The sequence below is a fragment of the Lontra canadensis genome, unplaced genomic scaffold, assembly GCF_010015895.1.
Source record: "Lontra canadensis isolate GAN:19392208 unplaced genomic scaffold, GSC_riverotter_1.0 scaffold13, whole genome shotgun sequence".
Lineage (NCBI taxonomy): Eukaryota > Metazoa > Chordata > Mammalia > Carnivora > Mustelidae > Lontra > Lontra canadensis.
Window position 1 is genome coordinate 16,884,805 of NW_022631007.1, and position 22,965 is coordinate 16,907,769.

General features: G+C 53.9%; 1 protein-coding gene across 6 annotated transcripts in view; it reads right to left on the bottom strand.

Moving 5' to 3' along the window:
- The window catches only part of HDAC4 (histone deacetylase 4), a 281,806-nt gene that overhangs the window by 85,446 nt on the left and 173,395 nt on the right, over positions 1–22,965 (bottom strand). For all 6 annotated transcript variants that reach the window (XM_032857625.1, XM_032857626.1, XM_032857622.1 and 3 more), the window contains 2 exons: positions 21,684–21,928; positions 6,128–6,278 (listed from right to left, as the gene is read on the bottom strand). In XM_032857625.1, the coding sequence (XP_032713516.1) occupies positions 6,128–6,278; positions 21,684–21,928 (396 nt within the window). The remainder of the gene's footprint in view (positions 1–6,127; positions 6,279–21,683; positions 21,929–22,965) is intronic.

The following is a 22,965-nucleotide window of genomic DNA, read 5'->3' on the forward strand; positions in this document are numbered from 1 at the left end:
CTGAGGACATACGCCAAGGGTTACCCGTGTCAGGATACAGCGTGCCTTGCAACCAGGAGCAAGAGGTGATGCAGGGCACGGAAGGGCAGAGGGCACAGAGGGCCATCTATGCAGGGGAAATGCAAATCCACTGGTAATTCACAAGTGGACCCAGCTGACAAAAGAAACCACAGTGGAATGAGGAGCTCCGGATTTCTTTCCACCTCCCGGTGCTGCTGGCCTCATGGCGAAGTGATCAGACTGCCTGATGATGAGGAGAGGGTGCACGAGGGGGAAGACCCAGATGAAGGAAGAGAAGATGGCCTCCGGTCCTTCACAACTGTGGGTGCAGGAGACTGGACAAGGCAAAGCCGGGCAAGTGGCAGAGTGTCTCAGTAGGCGGAGGAAGGTCGTTCCTGAGAGTTTCCCAGCAAACCAAACCTGGGAAAACACCTGTCAACGTGGATCCACTTTCCCTCCATGAAAGGGACTCTTGTGAGGCCCCCGCGAGCACTCCAGGGACAGGCTGATCCCAACGACCATGTTTCAGGAGCCTCTGACCCTCACTGCTTCAGCTGTATCCCTGGCTGGCATCACGGGCTCCAGAACTCAAGGAAGCACAAAGAACAGACCCTCCATCCCAGCTAAATCCCAGGAACAGACAAGCACAGCACAACGTGGCAAGGAGCAGCTGCCTCCCCTGGAGGGGACACTGGCCCCCATTAGCCCTTGTCCCCTGAGCTGTCACCTGTGTCCTCACAGGAGGACATATGTCGCACAACTGACCTGTGGTCCCTCCACCCGCACAGCGTGGGAGAAAGCACCTTATGGACTCTCTTGGATCCCATCAAGCCAAGCCCACCTCCCTGAATGCAGGAAGGTTCCTTCCGGCACAAACAGACAACAGGATGACCACGGAATCTCCCTGATGTGTCCGGCCAAGGCCACATTACAAGAGGGGGCAGATGGTGACCTGGTTACAAGGGTGGCCCCCTGGGGCACTCCCTCGACCCTCCTCCCAGGGGCAGTGGGCACCACCAGGGTACAGGTCCTCAAACTTGCACACGGCCGTGGCCGCGGCCAACGCCAGTAACACTGCGCACCGCAGAGTGACTGTCTGTCCTTTGTGCTTCACAGCAGAGGATATTCAAGGAACAGTCAGCATCCTTCTAGCTGTTTACTCATCTCTCAGCAGATTCTGCTGCTTTCTGCTTTCTCATCGTCTATTATCTTCGTGGATGTGGAAATCTTGGTGCTCTTATTAGAGAGATCTCAATTCTAACCCAATGCGCCTCACAGAGCAGTTCTTCCGACACTTGGGAAATACTGAGTTAAAAAACAACTGTTTTCTCCTCTCCTTTTCTTTAAAGTTTGTATTTGAATCCCACCTACTTTACATCATACTGTATTAGTTTCCGGTGCACAACACAGGGACTCCACACTTCCACGCATCAACCCTGGGCTCACCCAGATACTTCCACCTTAACACAGAGATACAGAACTGATAAAACACATTCAGCACACAAATACCCAACAGCTCTAATTTTCACTTTTTAACAAGAACGAATTCATGCTGACTACCATTCATTCATTGGACAGGCTTTATGTGCCAGATTCCGATCTGGTGGATAGGGACAGAGATGGAAACAGAAAAGACAAAGCCTCCTCCACACATGGGGCAGGATGTAAGGGACAGGCCAGTGAGTACAGACCAGGCAGCATGGGGGGCCGAGGAGATGGCGGTGGGCACCGGCCCAGGACCTGGGGGCCCATGGGGAGGAGAAGTTGCTTCTAGACACCATTTGTCATGACGGACTCATGTTTTTCCTGCCCCACAGGCCTCTGAGAAAGACCCGACTTCACAAATGGGACAGAGAGTTACTTTCTGGATCAGGTGTTGGATCTTTCAACTCAAGTCCTTTGAGCCTTTTTTTAAAAAATTATTTTTTAAACAAAGTGAACAAGCAGGCTGGGCTTGTAAATAGCAACGAAGAGAAAGGTCCCTGCGCTCGCTCCAGGCTCCTTAGAGAACAAAGCCTGGCATTCTGCTGGATTGTCCCTTGGAATCTATGTATCTGAGATCCATCAACATAGTTAAGCTAAGTAAAACCTGGCTAGAGATCATGTGTTCGTGCTGAATGAGACGAAATGCCACGAATCGTAAGAATTCACTGTTCCTTAGAGCTCATAGTGTGAACTGGTATCAATAAGTAAAAGAGAGTTGGAGAATTATTTAAAATTAAAAATACTGTAAATGTTTACAAATGCAACAAAACTGTAATTAAATATTCAATAGGAGATTCACTTAAAAAAATAAAAAAACACGAAACTGCACAGATGCCTTGCACTGCGTTTTCAAATGCTTACCAATGGGAGACGCCCCAGGCCATTTGCATTCCCCCACAAATGCCCTTTTAGCTGCTGCGAACAAGGCTCTCCTTCATGCTGCGGAGCCCGCCCGCGGCCCCGCTCACATAAGAGCCCCCGAGTGGCGTCCACCACAGCGGCCTGCCAGGCCTGTCTCCTCACAAGACCACACTCAGGGCTGCAAAGCCTACACGAGCGTGCCAAATACCCAAACCGTACACAGTTTATTATTAATAATAAAACCTGACCACCCAAATCCACAAATTGAAAACCACCAGGGTTGCTGCTAGTGACGAGCGTGGAGGGAAGCAGAGAACATTCCAATGCTTGGGCTCGGGTGGGGAGGACGTTCAGTAGGTAGGGAAGAAATTGTTTTTGACGTGTAAACAGATCTAAAATGTTTTCTGAAGTCAAATCTTTTCACATTTTGTGAGGCTTAAGATGTTATTTTTATTGGAAGATTCTGGTAAACTACGAGGAACTAATTTAGCCTGAGCTGCTTTTTAGCAATCTGGAAACCTGGTTATTTGTAGGTTAGTTGTGGCATACATCAACTAGCTCATACTTAGAGTTTTAACTCCCATCCTTTGATAAACAACGACTTCCTCCTCCAAAGGAAAACACATTAATTAGGATACAGAAACAAGGCTCAAGCAAAGCACAGGAGGATGGAAAGGGGGCAGGACCCCCTTTCAGGGTGTATGCAGCCCTGCTGTGCACACCTGTGGCTTTGGCCCCCTGAGCAGAAGCCCCTCTCACAGGGCTCAGAAAAGGGCTGGGAGCTGTCATCTAGGGGGGTGGGCTCCCAGAACAGAGGGCTGTCCCCAGTGACAGGCCACGGAGCCCTTTTGGTAGTCAGATTCCTAACACTGAGCAATAGGACTCACCTGGATGCCCGGTTCTCAATCCTGGCTGCACACCAGAATGATCCAAGGAGTTCTAGAAATAACAATGTTGAAGCCCACTCTCCACTCCAGACCAGTGGCCTCAGAACCTCTGGGGGATTTCCCGACACCATGTGCCACCCCTCACAGGTGGTCAGCACCCCAGGAACACCTTGGCCAGGAAGGTCTCTTTACACAAAGGAGTCTATACACACAATACACGCAGTGGTTGGCCAGCACAGGGTTGTGGAGGGAGGAGAGGTCATCTAGCCAGCGGGCTCAGTGGTGAGGGCGATGGGTGTGACCACCTCGCCTGTCCCATCAGCCCACTGCAGATATAAGTCTGCACTCAAAGACCAATTGTGTCTGTTGCCAACACAAATCTGAAATTTAGTTTCCCCTGATGGGCTTCCATCCTCGTGCCTGGAATCTTGACTATGGGCCATCACAGCCTGGAAGTTACCATCTCACCCAACTGGTGCGATAGAACGAGGCACACCACTCAGATCTAGTAATTACTTTCAAACATTGGTACAAAAATTAGATCTCATGCAGAATAAAAACTCTCCTGATGTGCTTCTTACATGGAAAACTCTACCAGCCCATTAAAGTGAAAACACACTTAAAGTATATTATTTCAAGAGTAAAATACACTGTAGTAACTAATGATCATGAAAGGTTACTCCTATGTATAAAAGCAATTACTAAATACATACAAATATTTCAGAGCCACAAACTGAACATGAACAAAATACAATGGCTGCATAGGTGAAGAAAGAACCCCAGCCTTTCCGAAAGGGAACAGGTATGCAAATGTATGCATGCTTGCAGGCATGGCGGCACAGATGGGCCGGGTCCTGACTCTGGTCTAGACCAGACTGAGGGGCCAGGCCGCACCGGGAGCGGAAGCCCACGTGCTACACGGGGGCCATGAGGCAGAGGAAATGCAGCAGCGAGTCAGAAGGCATGTGTGACAAAGAACACCAACAGAGGGCTCGGGGCCAGGACATGAACAGAACCACCCAAGTCAAGAAAAAGGGTGACAACCCACCACAAAAATGAGAGAGAGGCTTGAACAGGCAAGCACTTGACATGAGACACGAAAATGTGCTGAGCCTCACTGGTAACCAGACTGAACTCAGAGGGGTTGCCAGCAGCAAGCGCGAGCAGGAACATAGGCTGTGGGCGCTGCCCTGCATGGCTGGGACGGTGCTTCAGAAATGGCTGGGCCTCACATATGAGAGGTGGGCACACACATTCGCTAAAGTGTGAAGCTCGAGCCACTTCACACCTGCCCGTCCGCACCAGGGGACGTGTCCAAGGACATGTGTCCCAGGATCACAGCTCTGGTTAGCAAACGCCCAAATACCTACTGACCACAGGACGGACGAACACAGTGCCGTGCCCGTGAGTGAGGCAGCAGGCAGCTACCCACAGCAGTGAGCTCTTGCTACATAAGACAACAAGGACACACTGCACAAGGTGAGTGCTGAGTGAGAGAAGCCAAACACAAAGAGCCATGTGTTAATGAGTCCATTTCTAGAAACCTCAGAAGCAGGCCAAAGTGTCTTTGGTGTGGGGTGCCAGGGAGGGGCTCCTTTGGGAAGGAGGGGAGGAGCAGGGTCTGGAGGGCCCAGGGGCCCAGACACCACTCCTGTCCTGGTCTGGGGGCTCTACTGGGGGTGAGCTTGTGAACAGTTCCCTACGTATTGGAGGCTGTGCCCTTTACTGTGTGTATATCATACACAATACAAAAGATTCTTAAATAATTTCAAAGAACAGACTTGACAAGAATGCTTTAATACGCTGCATGCTGTCATGTGCATGTGGATTAAAATCTGAGCAGAAATCTAAAGTCTAAAATCTATACAATAGGTTGTTAAGATGGTTTTTCTAGATGGCTAACCGTTTTAAGTAGCTGAAGTTAACGGAGTTCTGAGGTTCATGTGTGTTACTGAAATATGCAAATACCACTATTTTTTCTCACAGGTGCTGGAAGTCCATCACCTGAATGTCCCCACGTCAGAACCCAAAGCAGGAGAGAAGCGCACGTCTTAGCTCATGTTCAGTGTCACCAGGGGTCAAATGAGTTCTGCTGAGCACCAAAGTCTCAGGCAGAAATGAGCCGAGCCCAGCAATGTGACACCCACTCTCACTGCTGTCTAGGTCCTGGGTGTGTCACTGGAAATAAGCTGCCCAAGACAGAGGCACAGATGCGCGTGGGAGACAACTGCCTTTGGCCTCAGTCTGCGCGGATGTGGCCTGTGTGCAGGACATGCCAGGCCTCACAAACACTGGTCCTTGCTGAGCCCACTGGAGGCACCATGTGGCCGGGGACTGTGGCTCCTCCCCCAGGGACACGGGAAGCCGCCCCCCATTACCTTCCACAAGGCGAACAACATACAGAATCATCTCCTTTCCTGGAAAATGACAGACCCCACTGGTCTTCAGACATACAAACACTGCCACTAGAAAAAGCAAACGTTAGGGTCAAGAGGGCCAATGTGAAAGCAGGCAGTTGGCCACTGCGTCCCCACTCGGCCCCCAGGCCACCCCACGAGCGAGGCCTGCTTCTATGGGGCTCACAGTGTGCTCACAAGAGGAAAGAACTTTGAAGCCTCCAGGATGAACTTCCGGTAAAACCTGCTTTGCACCTGCTGAGAACACTTTGGAAGCTCCAATCAAGCCAGAGGCCATGCTGCACACCCCAACCGAAGACACAGATCTGGGCTACACTTGCCCAAGCTGAGGGCGACACAGCGTGCTCCACCTGTGGTGGGGTGCGGGGGTCCCCTGCAGGCCGCTGCCTACGGGACCCAGAGCCCGAGAGCCACAGGAAAAGCCGCCCCGGCAAGGCCCCAGCACCCCCCAGCTCGCGATTGTGCCCGCACACTTACTCTCTTTGCCTTTCTCCTTGTTCTTGAGCTGCTGCAGCTTCTGCTCCCGGTGTTGCTTCTCCAGCTCCTGCTCCTGGCGGTGCCGCTCCAGCTTCCGCTGATGCTCCAGCAGCTCCTGCTGATGCTTCACGGCCAGCAGCTCCTGCTGTTGCTGTGGGGAGGGAAGGGGGACAGAGACGGTCAGAGTCTCGCTCCCGAGGAACACGAGACAGACACACACATGAACAGCAGCAAAGGGCCAGGCGTCCACACATCCATGTCGCCTACGGCGAGGGCTATGCTCTGCACGGTCCGCACGCAAAGCCTGGCTGCCGACTTTCTCAGCAGTAAAAACTAAAATAAAAACCACCGAGCTGCTTAGAGAAAATGCACGTGAAGATCTGGGTGATCGCCTGCATTGGGCAGGGTGCTTGGAGAGTGACACAGCAGGGCCGGACTGGGTATGGCTGCCCCAGAAAACCGGGAGAACTCCTCACCAAGTTAGATGCATGTCTGCCCTGGGACCCAACAACCCCGTCCCTGGCTGTGGGGACACGTCTGCACACCCGTCTGGATAAGAAGGGCATGGCGGCTTGCTCACAACAGCCCAGCCACCCAACAACGGGAAAGACCCATGAGAAAACACGGGTGGGCTGTCAGTAAACAAAAGGCACACGCCAGTGGTACTGACGGGCTTTGTGGGCAGAGTCAGCCCTCAAAGACTCCCCATCTGTGACATTCTGGTGGGGGGGGGGTGATGGAACGCTTGGGGACATAGCGGCTAAGCCACAGGCAGCATCCACACCCGGCCTGCAGCACTACGGGCATGCAATCCCTTTCCTTGTTGTTGTGGGTCCTGTTTCCATGGTCCCTCCTGGGTGGGTGGCCGTCCTGCTCCCTGTGCAGAATGGGGGCCACACTGGCAGTCCCAGCAGCCCTAGAACTTTCTAGCAAGGAAATCTAACGCACACTCTCCCAGATCCAAGCCATCAAGTGCCTAAGACAGGGATAGACCGGCACATCCCTCTGGCTGTTCCCAGGAACCATGGTGGCCACCCACGGGACCCGCCAGGGACACTGAGGTACATGGAGGCCCACGGGCCGGAACCAGAGCACAAGGCAAGGCAGAGCAAGGGGAACAGGGAGTGAGCAGGACCAGGGGGTGGCCGTGCGGGGCACGAGGTGCTGTTCTGTGAGGAAGGCATCGTACTCTGACAGCTCTAGGGGGTGGGCCCTGGGAGCCCCCCTGCCTCTGGGGAGGGGGTTGAGCTCTTTCCCACCAGAGGCCACAGGGAATGAGGGGGCGATGCCACCATCAGGGGCCCTGGCGGCCTCCTGGGCCCCATTTCCCGCGATGCCATCGCCAGAATGTACAAATCACCCAGCTTCTGTTACCAACCGGAGCAGCTCATAAATTCAGAAAACGGGGCATCAGATGGCTCAGAGCTCTCTTCGGTGAAGACGTAATATATGTCACCCACCATGTCTGTGACCTCTGGGAGGTTCACATCACATTACACAGAAAATGTTGAAGAAAAAGAGCATCATTGTAGAAATATATAAAATGAAAATTTTCGGGGAGCCTGGGTGGCTCAGAGGGTTAAAGCCTCTGCCTTCAGCTCAGGTCATGATCTCAGGGTCCTGGGATCGAGCCCCGCATCGGGCTCTCTGCTCATCAGGGAGCCTGCTTCTCCTCTCTCTCTGCCTGCCTTCTGCCTATTTGTGATCTCTGTCTGCCAAATAAATAAATAAAATCTTAAAAAAAAAATGAAAATTCTCACTCTCCAGATAAAGCCCACAACCCTGCAGTGGGAGTGCGTGTGCTAGCCAATCAGACGGACATTTGCCAAAACCTCAGACGCAGCTGTGGCAGTGATAGCTGAGAAGCAAAAGGAGGCAACCACCAGCTCATAAATGGGGAAGGTGCAAGCAGGAAGTGCGGCCCAAGGGCAAGGTGCCGGCCACACCCTCACAGACAGTGCCACAGAAGGCTCTTAGCCTGGTCTTGGACAGACACACCCTATGGCAACAGCCCTGGCAGCCATCGTTCCAGCCTCCCAACCTCCAGTCTCACGACCTCCGGGCCACCCTATCTCCTAGTCTCCTGGCCTCCCAGCCACCTGGCCTCCGGGTCTCTGGGCCCTGCTGCTGGGGAAGCACCCCATGGCCAAGCCCCACAGGGCTCAGAGCAAGGGCAGGAAGCATTAGCGGGGCCTGGAGCTCAAGCCAGGCCTGTCTCATCACACAGCAGAGTCCCAGCAGCTGTGTGGTATTTCTCACTGCAGGGGACCCGCAAACCGTGCACAAACTCGACCACCTCCCACCTTCTTCAAAGGGGAAGGGAACTCCTTTCCAGCCAGAAACACAGGGACAGAATAGCAGAGAGGCAGGCGTAGCTAGGCCCAAAACCAGTGCAGGAAGGAGGAGGAGGAGGAAGGGGAGCGGTGTCCGGTGTCCGGACCCCACGCAACAGTGTGCCCTTCCAGTGGAAGATGCTGCTCAGAAGGCAGGCGGGACCCAGGTGCGGGGGCTGAGGTCTGGCGTCGGATTAAGGTTGCCGTGTGTGAGGGCAGGGCTGTGAGGTCCTGCTCAGTGGCCACCTGTGGGGTCCATGGTGTGGAAACTGAGAGTAACTTTTCAGAGTTTTCCTTTGAAAAAAAATCCCCTTCCAAACACGCATCTTCCATGAGCCAGAGACTGTGACACTATCAGAAGCGTGCCAGCACGTTCCTGACCGCTGCTTCCAGAAGGCTTGTGGGTGGCGCTAGGCGGAATCCGAAGGGCTTGGGAGCAGGGAGCTCACTCCAGGGCCCCACATCTGTGTGCACAGGTGAAGGCACTCTGGTGGCAGTGGGCCACGGCCAGCAGCTGGGGGGCTCCGCGGTGTCCACAAGCTGGAGGGCAGCCCACGAGGCTCCGGCTGAGAAGCCCCACACTATGGTGTCTCAGACAGCAGATCTTATAACCAAATGTCCCCTCGCCGCATCACCCAGGCCCCTGAGCTGCCCACACACAGCCCTGGGTTCCCTTCCAACGGCTTGGTACTCATCTAATGCACAAATGAGGAACAGGCTAAAATCCACTGAATATAGTCTCAAAATATTTACTTTTCAGCCAGAACCTGGAAGGAAGATCTTTCCATTACCATTACAGAAACACAGAAACCACCACCGCCAGATACTGGTGATAAAAATTCACAGGACAATCTAACTCCCAGGAAATCAGTACCATCGTGGAGTTTTTAGGAAATTAGCTGTTACAACTTGATTCCCCCAAAATGCCCCACAGCTACCCTGCAGGCCTCGATCCCGCTGCACTCAGAGAGGCGCTCTGCCTTATTGGCTGATGGGACAGGAACGTGTATAGGCTGCCCCTACCCGAAGGCCCGGAGAACGAGCCAGACTGTGGCTCCTGTCACCCATGGTGTCACCACACAGGCCTGTTCTTGGACCTTGTGACACAGAGAGCCTCCGTGCTCCCAGCTTCTGGAAAATGAGGAAGAGGTACCAGGTGAGGAACTCCCGCTCGCTGTCCTGTACCCACCCATGCTGCATGCTCTGTGCCCCCCTTCCCCGGGGAAGGGACAAACATGCCCCACAAGTACAGCCTCCAGCCTGTGAGAAATAGGACCTGCAGAGAAGCCGACTTTTATGTTGGGCACAATGCACATTGTCCCTGACAGCTGGGACCTCGCTGACAGAGGTTGAGATCAGAGTATCCTACGGGCAGTGGGAAGCAACGAGAAGGTGTTTTTCTGCAGACAGAAATTATTACGAGCAATCTGAAGTAAGATGTCCACTACCTAATGTTTCCAAAGGAAAAAACCCAGTAAGAACAGATGCCATTATTCTAACCAGTGTTTAATACTGAATTTCTGTTGAAGTCAACACTGAGCTCAGGACGAAAAATTAGATCCCGAGAATTCAGTTTGACTCTGACTTTGGAGTTCAATGACCACACAGAAGTAGAAACCCAAGCAGATCTTTACTTTCAAAGCTGAACTGAAACAGAGCCCGCTCCACTGAAGGACAGCATGGGGACGAGTCTTCACGTGGTGCCCTGGCCTGAGGACAGGATGCTTCCAGGGCCCAGCAAGCCCAGAGGGCTGCTCTCCTCTCGACCAGGGAGGACGACTGGCTCATGCGGTGGCGCACCAGCTTCCAGGAGAGCATGGTAACACCACCTCAGTCCACTGACACAGGCCCTGCTCACAGCGCTGCTCCAAATCCAAGCCCTGGGGCCCCGAGGTTCTGCAAAGTGCTTCTGTTGACACTGTGGCCGTTTATGAGGCCACGTTCCTTGGGCCCTACAGTGCCCCGCATCACAGACATGATCTGCAGCAACTGGGGCTGGACGCTGTCTCAGCCCCTCAGGGTGCCCGAGGGCCACGAGTGCACTAGGTGTGTGTGTGGGGGGGCAGGCCCCAGGGCCACAGCCTGCTCAGGCTCCTAAGGACGTCACCTGGCCACATGCACGGGAACCTCTACAGGGGCCCAGAACCCCAAGAACGAGCAGTGGGCTTCTTTTGAAAGTCCAGGGTACCTTCCTGATTTTAAATGCACATGTAGACTCCTGTGGCCGATATGCAAACAGCCCCAGACCGACCTTCCAGAAGATACAGACCAGACATCTGAGGGTCCCGTCAGCCAGGTCATACCACTAAATTCTGGTTGTCAACAAAAACCAACCAAGCAACCAACCAACTGTGACCATCATGCCATCTCTCTGATGTTAACTAGCCTCCTTGAGCTGGACTTTAACCACCTAGGGTCCACCAAGCTTCGTGCCAGTCTGCCCCCACTGTGATGCTACGCCCGTAGAAACGATGTGTCCTGGGGGCCGCGGGGACCCACTGGCTAGCCTTGGCCACACGCCTGCTCCTGAGGCTCCTTCCCCGCTGCTCAGCACACCCCTGACCACAGATGATGGCTGCATCCCACCCTCCCACTCTGGTTTCTCTTCCTCCTTCACCAGCGGCCCAGGCTGCGGAGATGCCCTACCTAACCCAGGACAATGGGGCCAGAGGGAAGGAAGAGCTGACTGGGCTTCACAGATGGACGGCTGGTTCCCAGGGCCAGAAACCCTGCGCTCAAGTCCACACGAAGCCAGTGAGGGCATGTTCTTCTCCCTAAGCAAGTCCCACGGGCCTTCCTCACAGACAGATGTTTGTGTAAAGAAGGGGACAGCAAAGGTGCAGGCCAGCTTGTCTCCAAGGCCTGGTATCTATCATCATGAAACAGGACAGACAGATGGACATGTAATTGCCCCTGCCCCTTACTTCCCTAAGTAACTTGGAAAAGGTTACACCAACGATGAAACACAGGCTTCACGCATACCCTTCTACACTGTATAGGCCCGGCGTGGTCGGTGCTCACAGAGCTGCCCGCCAAAAGGTGCGGAGCTGCAAGGTGAGAGCCCATTGCCAGCTAGAACTGGAACCATCTAGAACCCACTACCTGCCACAGCGCAGGGAGCACGATGTGGGACTTCGGTTGAGATGCCCCAGGGGCTTCTCACTCAGCACCCCACTCGCTTTCTGGGCAAGCACAGGGCAGGCCCAGTGACCCTCACCCTCAGAACACAAGGTGTGCCTGAGAGGAATGGAAACAGGGCATCTCCTCGCAATGTGGGGCTGGCTGCCAGCCTCTGGGAACACGTACTGCTCAACCATGGGTTTTAATGTCATTTGGAACCGAAGTGTTGTTCCCCCTGGGGGCCTCAGAAACGGGGCCATTTCTACCTTTAGCTCCTGGGGTTTCTGGTTCAAACCAAAAGGGCGTGTTCGGTAAATTTGAAACCCTTCTCCCCTCTCGCCTTGTGGCACAACCAGCAGTGGCCCGAAGCTCCCACCCACAGCGGGACACTCAGATGTCACAGACACAAACAGGATCAGCCTTCAGCACGACAGTCCCCACGAGGAAGGTCCGCATCTAGACGCCCAACACCAGGGCAAGGCCAGGCTCTCTGTGGGCCACTCCAGAGGCCATGGCAGGGAGAGCCCTGAGGAAAGGGGAGGTGCAGGGGTGGAGGGAGACAGTGAGGGCAGGGCCGGGCCAAGCCTGGCTGGCCGGGCCAAACCTGGCTGGCCTGCACACCTTCTGCCCTCACCTCACACTCCGTCGCGGGAACTCTGAGCTCTCTGTAAAGGCTCGGCCTCAGAAGTGTCTCTTCATGAGACCTGCATCTGGTTCCACTGGTGGCAATCCTGGCTCCTTCCCATCCATGGCCTCTATCCGAGCCACTTCCCAGGAGGGCTCCGGGCTGTGTACAGCATCCACCAGTGACTGACCCCTTTCCCCATCGCTGCCATGGACTTGCATCCTAGGCCATGGCAGGCAAGGGAGGCCGGGAGGTTCACGAACCAGGTCCAAGGCAGCGTGATGAAGTGCAAGAGCCCAGAGATGGGAGCCGATGGGAGCATGCCCCGTCTCTTCTGTATGGCACGGGACAAGTCTTTCTCCACAGCAGGTAACCCTCTCCTGTTGCCACCCTTGGAAACATACAGAAAGTTCTGCTACACTCTAGAAGGCACAATTATGGGGGATGCTTGGTAGCGAAGGAGAAGCAAGGCCCAGCATGGAGCTGGAGTGTCGTCAACAGCCCTCAGGTTAGCGGGTCCAGCAAGGCCATCCACCTGCCTGTAAAGCCTGCTTAGAAACCGAAGCGGCTGGTTGAGAAGCAGTTCCTTCCGTCAGCACACTGAGCGGGTACAGGCGGGTTCAGGGATGACGCAGGACTTTGGGTGGCACACGGCGCGAGCTTTCCCAGGAACCCAGTTGGCAACAACCTGTGGCTGCCTCAGGTGACCTGGAGCCCTGGGGCCCAGGGCAGTGTGTCTTCGGCCACCTGGAACAGGTAATGAGGAGAGTAAACATCACGCCTGGTCTCCTTTCCATTTGATCCCTCTCCCTACAGGGAGAAGGCTCACTGTCTCAACTAGATGGCTCTTAAGACGTTCTCCTACCCCCGGAAGCAGCACAAAACACGATCACACATTTCTTATCTACTATACACATGCCTAGAAATTCAGCCTTGCTAGGAAAAGAAATGACATGCAAGTTCAAACAGTGTGGGGATGGTTTTTATTTTTTACCTGTTAGATTGGAACTCCCCCGAGGCCGGGAATCAAGAAGGCACTGGTGCCCCCCCTTGATTGTGACATCATCTTGCTTTCATGGAAGACCTGCATTAGTGCCTATTTTCAAAAGAACCCTGAAGAGGATTTTCACCTTGATGAAAAAACGTGAGAAGAACAAGTGTGTGGAAAGCGCTGGTTGTGCAGGGAGCCGTCCCAGGCACCCAGAGTAGCAGGAGGTGCCCTGTGCGCTCCTTCCCGGGAATCTCTCTTGACAGCTTGGCATCCGGCCGCCAGAGCTCGGCGCTTGTATCTGGGAGCCTGTGTGCTTCATCTCCATTGACTCTGGGCATCTGTTAGCAAGTTGTGTCCTAAGTACCAGAAAAGTCTAAGAGAGGTGATTTTCTAACTCTGGGAACGCTCAGAAAGGTTTCCGTGTCAATCAGTGGTGATTGCTTCTTTGCTTTATGCCATTTTGGCTTTCGAAAGCCTTCATCATGTAGGTACATACCAGGGGCTAGCACACCCCGGATGTGTGCTGGGGGGGGTTAGTCCTACATGGGGTATTACTAATACTCCTGAGACCCTCTCAACACATGCTTGCATGCTCCCTCTACATACCCTTCCCAGGGGCTTTAAGGCCAAGATGCAGGAGACTAGCATCCAGAAGCATGGGGTGCCATGAGCAGCGGCCTGTTTCCAAGACCTGCTGCAAGCTGGCTCTGGGTACCCCAGAGTCCAGATCAGTTGGGAAGCAGAACAATGACTCCAGCTGGAATAGAGGGGTCCCAGCCTATATCTCTTCCCATCTGTTAGCTAGGCTCTCCTCGGGCCGGGGATGGGGTCTGCAACCCCCATGGTGCTTGTGGTTTGCCCTACCCCTCCCCATTCTGTCTGTTGGAGGTTTGGACGCAGTTCACTGCTCCGGCTCACTCTGCCTTTCTTACTAGAAACGCAACAGAATGACGGTTAAATCGGAGGTCAGTTACTTCTGGGTTCATATTTAACCATCAGTTTACTTAACAAGCTCCATCCTCAAAGGTCCAAATTCTTAGGCATGCCCGAGGACAGACAGCTGCTCACTCTCCTGAACACCAGCAAACATCAGGGAATTAAACGGAGCTCATTTAGTCCTCCACCTCAGCGGCATTAGCCCACGCATGGTACACAATATTCCTGCAAAGACAGGCTGGTTTTGACTTTTATCCATCTGACTGGTTTTCATTTGAGTATTTCAGGTATATATGTAAAATCAGCTGCAAAACTACGAGGACAGTCTCAGTTTGGGGGGTCCCCAGTGCCCGTGAGGGGCTGGCCATGGGAAAAGACGGTGGCAGGGTGCCCTGTGGCCCCAGACACGCGTGTCCCACCCTTGTGCCTGGGGGCCCGCCCTGAAGCACATCAGGTGTGCGTACACAGGGTCTGAAACACAGCCATGTGGTAATGACCTCGCCTGCCGGTAACATGGCCTATTTTAGGAACCTTGCTAATGGCACATGACCTTGAACCCCCAGACACTTGACATTTACCGGTAGTTCCAGACAAATGTCGCATGAGGCGCCTAGAAGAGTCCAATTCAGGGGCCAAAAGGATGGCTCCCAGGCTGGACGGAGGGTGGGGTGGTCAGTGTTTCACAGGGACACTGTTTGGGGAGATGAGAAAGTTCTGGGATGGACAGTGCTAAAGGCTGCAGGACAGTGTGAGCAGACTTATCACCACCACCGACTGAAACGCAAGGATGGACAGAATGGCAAATACTGTGTATTTCCCGTCCTACAAAAGTGAGCCAGGGTTAGTGGTTCCTCGAAGAGTTTAACAGAGAGCTGCTGTGCAACTCAGCAGTCCCTAGACCAGGCATCTCCCCAGAAGAACACGACGCAGATACTTGGACAGAAGTACGCATGCAGACGATCACGGCGGCACGACTCACAACCACCAGCAGGTGCCGACAGCCCGACTGTCCATGCATGGAGGGTGGATAAGCAGACTAAACAGCCACGCTGAGTACCACTCGGCCTTAAGAAGGAAGGACACAGTGATGCGGCTAACACGGGTGAGCCTTGAGGGTCTCGCGCTGAGTGACAGGGGCCGCCACGATGAGCCACGAGTGGCCCGATTCCGAGCATGCGGCCCGCCCAGAATGGGCAAACTCGGACCCAGAAGGGAAATCAGTCTGGCCAGGGCCACAGGGAGCACCTGGCTCACCAACGCAGGGTTTCTTCTGGGGGCAATGGAAATGTTCTGCAGCCACCTCGTGGGGATGGTCAAACAATATTGTAAGTGCACTAAATTATACACTTCAACACAGTAAATCATAAATTCCGTGTTATGTGAATTTGACCACAATAAAAAAAAGGATGAGGGAAAAACTAAGGATTTCCCATAAAAGAGAAAGGGAAAAAATGAACAGAGGTTTCATATGGGGAAACATCCTTCTCCCCACTGGCATGCCATGGCCTGCCCTGTTCTTGGATGCGCTCACAAACGGAAGTACCGGGTCGGTTAATGGGAATGAAGCTGAGAAAGGCTGAGTAACCCAAAGCAGGGCCTCGGTCCCCGTTATGTGCTCCATCTGCCCTGACCAGGATTAGGAGAGCATTCTGAACTGGCAGAGGGAGTGAAGCCCCATTTCTGTCATTTAGAAAAATCCGTGGTTCAGGAAGAAGGGTAGGTCAAGTAGGTACCTAACTGATTACAAGCAGAATGAAGAGCCAAATGACAGCATCTGATGGGACACTGAAGCCATGCCCTTAACATACAGAGACACTCATAGACCCAGGAGAAGGCAATAGAGAAACAGCAAAGAAAATGATACTTGGTAGCAGAACATGAAAAAAGTCAATAAACATATAGAAATATGGTGGCAGACAATCGAGGAAATACATACAGGATGTGAGACAGAATGGAAACTGAATGCGGAGATGCGCCAGCAATGGGTGAGACCGCTGGGGGTGACTCATGGCCCTGCGTCCCTGGAAGGTGTGGTTCCTGCACAGGGGAGCCCTCCCGCCTGATGGCTGGGAGGGGGAGGACTGGTGGGAGGCTGGGGGGAGGAGGTGCCGACCGTCCTGGTTTCTGCTGCTTTCCTATCCTGCCTATGGAATCAGCAAGGGGTTTTGGGGGTGGAGGCAGGGAGACAAAGCTAGACAGACGGACATGGGCTCGCCTGGGACCGGCACTCAGTAAACAGCAGCACAGGGGAGCACCTGCCTTGGCTCGGCAGTTCCAGGTCTACTGTCAGCACGACAACATGCACGAGGATGTGAAAAACATGAGAAACTGAAAATGACCTTCATGGTTAAGTACTCGGGTAGTTTTGGTTATTTAAATTCATTACGGTTCATTGTGAGACTACAATAAGCCATTAAAATCAAAGTTTACACTCCAGATGACACTGCAGACCTAAAAGCTTACCTAGCCCCCAGCGCCGGAGTAACACTTTCCCCTTTGTAATCTCCGATTACTCAGTAATTAACAGTAATGATGTATATGATCTGAGAGAGATTTTTTTATGTGAAAACATTCCTTGTGAAAACGGCAGTGCCCAGACGCCGACACAGACCCTGCTTCTCTCCCACAGATGACCCCAGGGTCCCGGGGCCCAGGCCTGCCTCTCCTTCTGGGGTGCTGAGGCTCTGCCCCTCGACAGGCCACACAGGAAGGTCTGTGGGGACAACTCCGTGAGGGACCCTTAAAGAGGAGGTCAGCATCTGGGCAAACGTGGCTGAAGTCTGAAGACTACTAACAGGGACAGAAAAGAGTATTTTTGAAGAGATACAAAGCCACAAGAACGAGAGTACAGAAAGGGCTGGCCAGCAGGCTTCTAGGAGACATTCTGTAAGCTGTAGCGCATGTGGGGGAAGGAAGGGCCCCTGACGCACAAGGCCGTGGCTGCCACTGGGGAACCAAGATGGCAGCCACCCCAGTGGCGCCTGTGTCAGTGGCAACCCCACCCCCACTTAGTGTTCACAACGTTCAGTCAGTGAGGCTGAATGCTGACAAGTTCCTAATACAAAAATATATTTCTAGAGTCCCGGCCCACGACCCTGTCCCCTCTTCTTCATGATGCTCCTGTCTCAGTCAGTGAGTCCAGGTGCCCAGTCCCCTCTGAACACGGTTCAGGGGTTCCTCCTAGAGAAGACTACTGCGCTTCTGGCTTCCGTTTGTGGCAGGCCCCCCGACATCCACTGCCTTGGGTCTATTTCCATATGAATTCTCATTTTGGCTTCAAGACTGGCCTTGGCCAGTGGGCGACAGCATCTATGATTTGAGCTTCTGCTTAAAACATACTTGCACTTCTGTGAGCCTGGAACTCTGAGAGCAGCAGATAATCTGCTGGTCTGCCCGCCACCCAGCAGACCAGAGAGTGACGCCATCCCAGGTCACCCGGCCACCAGCCGGCCAAAGCTGACCCAGGGGCATGAGAGAGAGCCCACACCTGTGGAACAGCTCCAAAAACCCCCAGCAAACAAAACGCCTGCTGTGCTAAGTGCTGCGTCTGGGCGGTTTGTTACACAGCAAACGCTAGCTGAGATACTGCACAGCGATCTTTGTGGTCCCTGTGAAACGGCGGCCATCACCCCTCAGGCAGGAAGAAACTTGTGCTGGCTTATAGGATGCAGCTGTTGCCCTTTTTTCATAAAATGAATGCTTCAATCAGGGATCATGATCTAAAGATGTCCCACATTCAGAGTTCAGATACCTTAAAACACAAAACTCCCATTATTGTGTCGTTAACACTTAAAAATAAACCGTGTGCCGCCTGAGACCCGCAGGCCTGGGAGCCCCAAGTGTGACCGCCGGTGTCTGTGTACAGGGAGAAGCACTTACAGGCTTCTAGACTTCAGGGCGGGATCTGCAGCAGGGACACAAGAGGGGAGGAAGAGCTGAGGGCTGAACCAAAGGGCACGGTCACTAGGTGGTGTGTGCTAGAAGCACGCGCCCACGGACAAAGTACGGAGAGCCTGAAGGGCTCTGTCTTTGGAGAGCAGCCTGAGTACTTGGAGATGCCCAGTGTGGCAGGGTCTGCAGGTGCCTGAGGGGTGGCGGGGAGGAGAGCCACGTCATTCCTGTAGGGGGACATCACCACATGGGATCTCTCCCCAAAGGGTAGAGGTGGCCACAGGGAGACAGGGAGCACAGGCCAGAACAGACCTCAGGCCTGGGATCCCAGCAAGAAGCAGGGAGGGGCAGGCTCAATGAGTTACTGCTGCATTACTTTTTGATTTGAAACGTTAGAAACATGTATTTTCTTAATAACATTTTAAAAAATTAAAATAACACAAGTAGCCCCCAAGCAGCAAATCTGGATAACGGTCTTTTAATCATGTAAGCAATTCTGGCTGATGAAATAGTTGACGACTTTCTGGGCACTCACCACCCCCAAACTCAGTCTCCTTCTGTTTCAGTGATGCTGTTCCCCAGAGACTCTGTGGACGGAGGACTATCCAGGACAGGTGGGGACACGGTGCCCGAATCACTCACGACCAGCAAAGCATCATGGATAAGAGTGACATTGACCACTGACATTTACAAAAGATCTTATCTAGCCGAAGTTAGCAATTTCAGTTGTAGTTAAAAACTATTCCCTTTTTAATTATAAAATCCTATGCAAATTCCTTGACGATTTAATGACATAAATCAGACTGTATATTCAAGAAATCTGACAAACACTACTGCTAAATGTCACCCATAATATGAAGGCTTATGAACGGAGTTTCGATCTGTTACTGATCTGTAATGACATGATCACAGAGATTAGATGGCTTTTATAATCTCCAGTTTACATGAAAAAATAAAACAAATGTGGGCACCCTGGGGGTTCAGTCAGTGAAGCGTCTGCCTTTGGCTCAGGTCAACGTCTCAGGGTCCTGGGATTGAGTCCCACATGGTGCTCCCTGCTCAGTGGGGAGTCTGCTTCTCCCTCTGCCTCTGCTGCTCCCCTGGCTTGTTTTCTCTCTCTCCCCAAAATAAATAAATTATTTAAAAAATAAAACAAATGATTAAAATGCAGAGAACATGTAAGCTTAAGATTCTCCCTGTGTTTCTGAGAACCAAGCCTAGAGCCACATCTGGGAGAGCCACATTGTGAGAGCCACGTCTGTGGGGAGGCCAAATCAGCACAGGGGCCACGTCTGTGAGGGTGCCACTTCTGAGATGAGATAGCCACATCTGTGGGGGTCCCATCTGTGGAGCCATGTCTCTGAGGAGGCCACATCTGTGGGGGGGGGTCATCTGTAGGGGGGCATGTCTAGGGGGCTCCCAAGAGGCCTGAGGGCTCCCGGCCCTGTGGGGGAGGGGAGCTCAGGGGGCCCCATGACCCAAGGAGCAGAGCCCCGACAGCCAGGTGCTCCCTGCAGAGCTCTGTGGCACCAGCGCTGAGGGAAGGCTCAGGGGGGAGACTCTTCCATCTCCACAGCAGTGACATGGAGTCCTGCAGCCCCAGGGGGGACAGAGACAGGGCATCAGGGAAGCCTGGCCTTGCCCTGAGGCGGCGGCCCTGACCCTCTCAAGGGTCTTCATGGTGCTTGTTTCCTTGTCGACCCGATGACCCTGCTCATATGTGGCCCTTGATTACATCTCAGTTTCTCATTTGCTAGTCAAAGCTGCAAATCCAGGGGCACATGCATCCTCCTCAAATCCCGGTCAGCAAGGAGGCCACCACTGCCAGGTCAGGTAGGGTCTTCCCGCCGCACGCTGTGTGCAGGGCGGGACGTGGCCCCTGGGCGCCCTCCCCAGCTGGCGACAGATGCACGCTGTGTGCAGGGCAGGACGTGGCCCCTGGGCGCCCTCCCAGCTGGCGACAGAGCTGGCACCTGCTCCTGGGGTCCCCTCTACTGCGGACCTGCTATACAGGTCTCGATCTGGATAGAGCATCTTGGAAACATCCGGGAGTACCAAGTGGGGGCTCGTAGTCCTCCCCAGGCGTGCACTACCACAGAAGCCACTGAGCACATGTAGCCACAGAGGGCACGAAACTCAGCTGGTCCAGATGGAGACATACTCTACGTGGATGGTCCACAATGGCTTCCCAAGACTCCGTGTGAACAACACTTTCAGTATTGCTTATACACCGGGGCGCCCAGGGGGCTTAATCAGTGAGGTGTCTGTCTTCAGCTCAGATCGTGACCCCGGGGTCCTGGGATCGAGGTCTGCATCAGGCTCCTTGCTCCAAAGGGAGTCTGCTTGCTTCTCCCTCTGCCTCTGCCCCTCTGCCTGCTTGTGCTCTCTCTCTAATAAATAAAAATCTTTCAAAAAAAAAATACTGCTTACACACTGAACTATCTCAGAAATACGAGGTGACATACTAATTTTACCTTTTGGTAGCCAGGCTCCCAGTGCTCCGCACCGATCCCTGCCTCCCGGTGTTCACCCTCGGCTGGGCACCTCCCAGGACGTGCCACAGCTGGTATGCACGACCAGCAGAGTCGGGCAGGGCAGGAAACAGGTCACGTCGAAGACCAGGCCACAGGAGACACTCGGGCTGTTCCCTGTAGGGGCTTTGCTGGTGACAAGGCCTGAGCTTCCTGCCCGTGACCACGTGAGTGAGCCTGGAAGTGGGTCTCACAGCCCTGACTGTGGTCTCATGGGGGACCCTGGGTCACGGCCACCAGCTAGGGAGACCCTCATTCAGACCACAAAACTATGAGGTAATGCATGTTTTTCTTCTGTTTTAAATAGCTAAGTTGGAGGTGTTTTGTTACACACCAACAGATGACTAATACAGCCCGGGGTTTTCTGCTTCGTTTTAGGGTGGCCAGTGCAGAATGTGAGATTACCTTCGGACTTTTAACCTGCCTGCCTGGATCTGTGGGACAGTGCTGCTCTATGTGGTTCTGAATACAGTGGAGCGTGTGGCGCTTACGGGAGGTCTGTCAACGACAGAACACAACTTCGCTACACATCACCAACACATGGTTCTTTCCAACGTATTTAATTTTGACCCTGGGATCAGACTGCGTATTTATAGAGACTAAATGCCACAAGAAGACCTATTCGTTTCTTATTAAATTTAAATGCAAAAAACCCCACGTTACTGTCTTTTTCCAATTATACGGGATCCGTGGGAGAAACTAAGAAAAGACAAATTCTGAGAAGAAAACAAAACTGCTTTTTGCGTACGGCACCCAGAGGGGGTCACGGATAATATTCTGGTGTCATTTGTCTCATCTCATCTCATCTGTCATTAGTCATCCGCGGGTCATTTGTCTGTTTGGGGATGCAGCTTGTATTTTTGGGTGAAAGTAGATGACAAGCTCGTCCCCTCTCTCAAGTCTACTCCTATGGCAGCGACTTTCCCGTGATGTGCCGCACGCACCACTGCTGCTAGGCTGGCGGGCGCCCGCTAGTTTGGTTCCGGCACAGAGAGGGCCGTCCTGTGTGTCACCATGGGGTTGTAGTGCACGGTGGGGAGCACGCCAAGGCAGTGGCCCTCAGGCGCCATGGGGAACCCGGCGTCTGGGAGGCTCACACAGGTGCACGGCGGCCCCGCCTCCGACTTACTTTGATGTGCTCGTGCAGCTGGGCCTCGTGCTGCCGGGACAGCTGCTCGTGCTGCCGCTGGAACTCGGCGATGAGGATCTGCCTCTGCAGCTGCTGCTTCTGCTTCAGGGCCAGCAGCTCCTGCTGCAGCTGCTGCTCCCGGAGGGTGGGCTCCGCCACAGGCAGCGCAAACTGGTGGTCCAGGCGGAGGTCCATGGGCACCGCAGGGGGAGCGACCTGCAGAGGCAGCGCGGAGGCCACGTCCACTGCGGGAAAGAGCAGAGCACAGAAGCGCCGGTCACTGCAGCGGCACGGCGTCCCCAGGCCCCCGCCCACTCCGATGCCGCTGTCCAGGGGTGCCGCCTGCGTGAGCATGGGAGACCCTCGGGATGCCTCTCCCCACTCTTGCCTGATGGACCCAAAGTGCAGGACTTGGGGGGCTTTGGAGACCTTCCACTCCTCAAGTGCAGAGGGCGCAAAACTGAGGGGCAGGTCAGACTGGGACACGCCTTGGCACAGATGCACGGCCCACCCTGCCCCTGCCACCAGAGGCCCTAATGCGGGCCCAGCAGCCACCCATATGACATTTCTGAAAGCCAACAGAGGGAGTACGCAAGGAAATGGCTCTAAGGAAAGCTGAGCGCCAGCGAGTGGAGAGGCAGATGGGCCTGTACTTTTCTTCTTTGTCACGAGGCCACTAAGGGCTGCACGCAGGAACCACAGGACAGCGTGGGCCCCTGAAGTGGTTCGGATGGACGCTGGGTGGTCAGAGGATCTCCATGGAGAATGTGTTCACCGCCCACAGCCCATAACTGCTCCCCAGCTCACCTGCATGGGCACAAGCATCAGGTCGTGGGCTTCCCCGAGGCCCAGAGAAACGGATTTGCTTCCCAGGACTATGGTACCACAGAAGAAAAGCCCACGTGATTCTGATTAGCAACAGAAGCGCAATCAATCTTAATGCTTACAAATCAATAACCAATTAAAGTGAGGATAAGCAGGCAGAAACTCTGATATCACGGCCGTCACGCAAGAGAGGCCGCCGTGGGGGCTCCTTTCCTGGCGCATCAGGTCTGAGCAGGTGCACATGAAGGCCCTGCCTGGGAGCGTTCCCCAGAGACACCGCGACGGAGCTCCCCAGACACGCAGCCCAACCAGCCCCTTGGGCTCACAGAAACCCCTCGGGAGCTGCGGAGGCCCAGGCCCCTGTGCTCCTCAGCAACAGCCACTCACAGGCCCATGAGCTCCCACCCCTTCCAGAAAGCTCCCCTACAACCTACTCTGGGCCCAGGTCTTCAAGTGA